Below are 6,282 nucleotides of genomic sequence, written 5' to 3' on the forward strand. Positions count from 1 at the left end.
AGTTAACAACTTAACATTTAATAAGGATAATACGGGGCGTATGTGCCACACCATGCATAGCACCACCTAAGAGGAAAATGTAACTTGCAGACTTCGTGTAATTTCTGCGTCATTTGATTAACAGAACAGTCAGAGTTTAATTTATAGACAGATGATTTTTAAATCTTTAACACTTATTCCCTGTATCCATTTTAAATACATTTGAGCTTAGTTGATCACTTATTTGGACAAATTTAGGTTACTTGTTAGAGAGTCTAATCCTTGACACCTAAGGCTTGACTCACAAGCTAACTTTATCGAGATATATTGATTTAAGCTGTTTCAATTATTTTAAAGACCCAACTTATTTTCGATATAATTTATGCATCGCATTCATATATAGACGTATAGTATTACATTTTAATATTTATCAAGTCAACTCATGAGCTACTAAGTCATTATTGTCAAAGATGAGCACAAGAAAATCGTCCCATCTGCATTGCTAACTATACATTCGTTAATCAAGCAGCAGAAGTTTAGCCCCCCCAGGAAAAAAGTTGAAAATTCTCAACCCAACGTTTTTTCACTCTTACATGTGGGGAATTAGATGGTATCAAATACATCTTCCATCAACAAAGCATAATTGGTTTTCTAATAGATCATGATAGGGGGAACCAGAAGTTACAAACAAGTATCTTAAAATGCTTTAGAAATCTAGAAGTAACTGAGGCAGAATAAACTCCAAATGAGAAGGTTCTATTTGAGTACTTCCCTCTGCCTCCGCAACTGCAGCAGCCCGCTGAACAGCCTCTGCATAAAAAAATGGCTTTTGTCAACATGATACACACTATATACAGTCATAACAAGCATGATTGTTTCTCTTTAAGTACGGACCTGTGACGAAAACCCGAACGAGTTCACAAGAAAGCTTTAGTGCATTGCCATTGACTGTATCAGAAAACACGGACGCGTGTGTATTTTTCAAAATGTCCAGTTTGCCATAGTAACGTAACTATAGCATGACATGATAATAGAACTTCTACCAACTAAGAATGATATAAATTGCAAATGGGTATCAGTACCAGAAGTTGGCCGACTCTTCTTGGAAGTTCCAGCTCCTGCCTGTAGCAATAAAAGACGCGCAGATTATTGACACATTCCAATAGTAAATAGCTAACATGTTATAGATTGCAGAAGTTACTTTGAAAATGAAGTTATAGGTGAATAGTTCTACATAATCTTACTATCACAAATGTGACAGAACCTAAGTAATATAGAGGGAAAAAACAAAAGGAAATGGAAACACTTGAAGCAAATATGGTCTATTCCTAAGTATATTAAGAAAGGAGCATTACATAGATCTCTCCTGAATTTAGGCGATATAACACAAGAACACAAAACTAATTTTTTTGTCATGCCTAAACTTATATGGGAATTCAGTGTCACATTTTATAAAATATAGTATAGTATACTTGTACAAAAGATAAGGTATTGTGTGTAATATTACCTAATCTAAGAAGAGATCAAGGTAATTTTTACTTAACAATAAATTAACTATGGACTTTCTGAAACCTTATATTTTGTGTTTACTAAACGGATCTCTGATCTATAAGGAAAACTAAGACAAACTTCATTGCAAACCATAGAAATGTCAAAGCCCACAGTTTCACATTATCTAAATTGAAATTCTGGTTATTAAGCTTTGTAGGTTCATGGAAAACATAGAGAAAAAGATTAGCTTAACATTTTCAATTTAGTTTCAAAGAGAATACACAAGATCAAACACGAAATTTGTGCCAGTAACAATTAAACTGTTAATTTTGTTTAGTCTAACCACAAACACAAGTCAACAAAAGGAGAACTCAGAAAATGAAAATAAAGTAAGAAACTGGAGATAATAGAGTTGCTAACCTCAGAATCCAACGCTTCGTTGGCTTCGATTCTTTCACGCTCTGCAAAACGGAAACCATGAACATTGAAGGTAATAATTCCGATAAACCAAAGAATGAAATGAAAGAAGAAGAGAGAGACCAAGGGTTCGCGCGGTCCAAACGCGCTTCAGAATGGCATGTATCAAAGGCTGCAACAAAAAAATGCAAGTAGAAACTAGAAAGTTAGGTCTTAGATGTACAATTGACAGCGATGAGAAACAGGTACTAAACGGGAAACGAAGGATTTTCGGGTTTTACACACTCAAAGGCTGCTTCCCCCATCGCAATGTGATTACAGTAATCAGATTCACTCGTATTGTTGCAGAGTTTGGAGGGATAATATAAAAAATAAAATACCGAATTTCCTGTCAAAATTTTTTAACTTTATCTCAAAAATATTAGTTTTAAAAACAGCTCAAAAACAGGCCCCTATAGCTCAGTGGTAGAGCGTCAGTCTTGTAAACTGAAGGTCTGTAGTTCGATCCTGCATGGGGGCAATTTTTATATTTTCATTTTTAAAATAAATAAAAATAATTTAAAAATTAAGAATAAAAATAAAGATTTAGAAATATTATTTACAATTAACTATTTAGAAACGTTATTAAATTTATTTTTTATTTTTTAATAGTATTTAATTTAAAATAAAGATAAAAATTTATATTCAAAGTATTTTTTATTTTTATGCATAATTTTAGTGATACAAAATATTTTATTTTTTAATTTTATATATTCAATTTATTAAATTATTTTTAATTTTAAATGATATAAGTTACTTTTTTAAGAAAATTAAAATAAAAAAGATAAAGGGACTCCCGAAAAAGGATAATATTAAGTTTCATATTCTTATGTATGAGAATATTATAGTTCATTATATTATATATTATTTTTGCATTACAGAACAAAAAAATAGAATTCTATATTTTTTTGTTATTTATTTTATTTTATTTTAGTTGTCTAAATTAGTTTATATATTGTCAACTCATTTTTTATTATTTATGCAATATTTTTTCTTTTCTAATAGTTGTCTATTAATAAATGTTGAATAACAATTTTGTTTATTATATTTTAATATATTTATTTTAATTACACTCAATAAATTGCTCACATACAAATTTGTTTTCTTGAACCATTTTTTTATCATATGATTAGAATTGTTTAAACATGAGGCAATGATCCTAAAATTTTTGAAGTAAAAAAAAAAAATACAATAAAATAAACTTAAAACTTAAAATAAAATAGTTTAAAAAATAGAAGATATATGAAAAAAAACAATCAACTAAAATTTATATTGCCCATGAGATAGAAGAAAAAAGAGAAGGAAATAATTATGAAGATTGAAACAATAAAAAATATATAACACAAAGTTTAGATATTTATTGGGTTGTCAAGTTATTTAAAAAATTAATTAATAAATATTTTTATGTTGTCATATTTTCAATGTTATATATCAATTTATTAACCATTAAAAAATAATATTATTCAATATAAAATAGGTTAAAAAATAAAAAAGAAATTACCATATGTCAAACAAATAATATTAAATTAATTAATTTCTTGCAATATAAAATATTTATTTTAATTTAATTATAAATAAATTTGTATGTATTTAAATCTCAAATTTAGTATTCTACATAATTAATAGTTTAAAAAATTAACATTTTAATGTTTCATCAAATTATTAGTAGGGTAGATTTAACTCCAAACTTACAGCATTCTGGACGTTTAGAAAAATGCCCAGTAACAAAGGCTTTCTGGCGTTTAACGCCAGTCAGGATACGTTAAACACCCAAAACAAGCAACAACTGGGCGTTAAACACCCAAAACAAGCTACAGTTGGGTGTTAAACGCCCAAAACAGGCAACATTTGGGCGTTTAATGCCAGGAATGTGGAGGGGAGGTAGTTTTGTTTTCCAACTCAATTTTTTATTTTTTTATGTTTTCATCCATAATTTCTTGCATAAACATATTACAAATCCTCATCTTTCAATTTCAAATTTCAAAAATAACTCTTAATCCTAAAAATCTTTTCTTCTTTTCAAATCTTTTTTCAAAACTCATATATCTTTTTTATTTCTTTTTAAATCTTCTGCAAAATCCATCTATCTTTTTAATATCTTTTCAAATCTTTTTCAACTCATCATACTATCTTTTCCAATTTAGTTTTATCTTTTTCAAAATTCTCTCATATCTTTTCAATTTTAAAATTACATCCTTTGCATTTCATACTTATCTTTTACAAATCATATCTTCTATCATATCTTTTTCAAAAAAATTTTGAACCCACCCCTTTCTTTTAAATTCACATTCGGCCACCCCCTCTCCTCCACAATTCGAATTTGGCTCTCCTCTTTCTCCTCTCCTTTCCTTTTTTTTTGCTTGAGGACAAGCAAACCTCTAAGTTTGGTGTGTTTTGCGTGATCACTGAGCTAAGACTCACTAAGATCATGGCTCCTAAAGGAAAACAAACCACTTCAAGAGGCAAGAAAGAGAATAATCCAAAATCACTTTGGAATCAAGAGAGGTTCTTAACCAAGGAACATTCGGACCATTACTACAAATAATGGGTCTAAGGTCAGTAATTCCAGAAGTTAAATTCGTTCTGAAAGAAGACAAATATCCGGAGATCCAAGAGCAGATTCGAAACAAAGGCTGGGAAATTCTAGCTAATCCTGAGACAAAGATGGGTAGAAACATGGTTCAGGAATTCTACTTAAATCTGTGGCAAACAGAGAGGCAGAGATTGACTGGAACTGCTTTCTATACCTTTCGAACCATGGTCAGAGGGAAGATTATTTACTTCGACCTGGACAGAATAAGAGAGGTCTTCAAGCTGCCTCAACTACAAGATGATCCAGAATCCTTTAATAGGAGAATGGTGAGAGTAGATAAGCGCTTTGACTAAGTTCTAGAGGACATTTTGATGATTAGATTTTTGATGGTATATAATTTCACAAATGAATTCTCGTTGCAAGTATAGTTTCTAAACCAATCAATAATCCTTTCATACAAAAAGTTGTTTGTCACTAGTACAAACCCCTAAAATTATAAACCGAAGTATTGAATCTCGGGTCGTTCCCCCTAGGAATGACAATAAAGTGTCTTGTTATTGGTTGTGAGTTATTTTTGGGGTTTTAATAAGAAACATGAAAGATAAATGGCAAAAAGTAAACTAATGGCTACAAAGGTCTTGGCAAGGGTTGGTGGTCAAAGATCTCTATCCTAATCACTAACCACAACGTGAGAATTGGCAAGGATTAATCTCACTAAATCATCCTCTAACTAATGGTAAAGGAAAGTTGAATGAGATATATCAATCCAAGTCCATAGGTCCTAACTCTCCACTAATTCAATTAGTGAGAACTAGAGTCAATGGCTCCCAATCATCAATCACTTGGACATTAGTAACTCAAGAGGTCCTAAGTTACCTTTCCAAGCCAAGAGTATAAAATTATACTCTAAAATCCAACCAAGCATTTCATCAAACACTTGGAAGGCATAAAAGGAAAGCATAGTAAATCAACAACAAGAACAAAATCTAACAACAACTATTGCAAAGAATTAACAACAACAAATCAAAAGGAACACAATTATTATGATTTACCTTGATTGAATTGAAAGAAAGTAGAAGAAACAAAAGTATATCTACAACAAAACACAAGAACAACATAAAAGAGATTACAACAAAGGAATGGAAGAAGAATGAATGTAACTACAAGGAATTGAGAAGATAGAAGTAGAAGAAGATGAATTAAAATCTAGATCTAAGAACTAAACCTAATTCTAATCCTAATTCTAGAGAGAAGTGAGAGCTTCTCTCTCTTAAACTAACTTTCCCTCCAAAACTAAGCTAAACTAAACTAATGGTAACTAACTTGTTCATACCTCTTCAATCCTTGGCTTAAATAGCATCAGAAATGAGTTGGATTGGACCCACAAGGCTTCTAAAATTGCTGGCCACGAGTTGCATTAAGTGGATCATGTGCCACCATTGGCGCGCCCGTGTACCTTATGCGCGATGCAAATATGACAAATCTTATATCATTTCGAAGCACCGGATGTTAGCTTTCCAACCCAACTGAAACCGCATCATTTGGACCTCTGTAGCTCAAGTTATGGTCGATTAAGTGCGAAGAGGTCGGCTTGACAGCTTTTGCGATTCCTACATTTCTTCATGAGTTCTCCATTTCTACATGCTTTTTTTTCTTAATTCCCTTGGTCCAATCCTTGCCTCCTTGACAAACCCCATTTGTAGGGTTTATCTTGTATTGATTTTAGGGGATTTTATCACCTTTCACCCACATTTATTCAATGAAATAGCATGGTTTTGTATATTCTCCTTTAATTGTGCTTAAGAGTGAAAACATGCTTTTTA

General features: G+C 31.1%; 1 protein-coding gene and 1 non-coding gene across 2 annotated transcripts; one reads left to right on the forward strand and one right to left on the reverse strand.

Moving 5' to 3' along the window:
- Positions 1 to 437: 437 nt before the first annotated feature.
- Positions 438 to 2,231, reverse strand: LOC107488374 (protein MHF2 homolog). The gene is made up of 6 exons (XM_016109122.3): positions 2,169 to 2,231; positions 2,011 to 2,059; positions 1,891 to 1,931; positions 1,062 to 1,101; positions 874 to 927; positions 438 to 789 (listed from the first exon to the last, which is right to left on the reverse strand). The coding sequence occupies exons 1-6, from the start codon at positions 2,190 to 2,192 to the stop codon at positions 686 to 688; spliced, it is 312 nt and encodes a 103-aa protein (XP_015964608.1). The 5' UTR covers positions 2,193 to 2,231; the 3' UTR covers positions 438 to 685.
- A 104-nt stretch (positions 2,232 to 2,335) lies between these two features.
- On the forward strand, positions 2,336 to 2,407 carry TRNAT-UGU (transfer RNA threonine (anticodon UGU)). Its single transcript has one exon. It is a non-coding gene; the product is annotated as a tRNA-Thr (tRNA).
- The last annotated feature ends 3,875 nt before the right edge of the window (positions 2,408 to 6,282 follow it).

This window comes from Arachis duranensis, chromosome 1, assembly GCF_000817695.3.
Source record: "Arachis duranensis cultivar V14167 chromosome 1, aradu.V14167.gnm2.J7QH, whole genome shotgun sequence".
NCBI lineage: Eukaryota > Viridiplantae > Streptophyta > Magnoliopsida > Fabales > Fabaceae > Arachis > Arachis duranensis.

Excerpts from the sequence above, each read along its gene's own strand:
- LOC107488374 (XM_016109122.3), bottom strand. The coding sequence starts at position 2,192 with ATGGGGGAAGCAGCCTTTGAGTGT. Across the intron at positions 2,060-2,168 it reads GGGAAGCAGCCTTTGAGTGT|CCTTTGATACATGCCATTCT; the intron begins GTAAAACCCGAA and ends TTTTTGTTGCAG. Across the intron at positions 790-873 it reads CGTTCGGGTTTTCGTCACAG|AGGCTGTTCAGCGGGCTGCT; the intron begins GTCCGTACTTAA and ends TTTTTTATGCAG.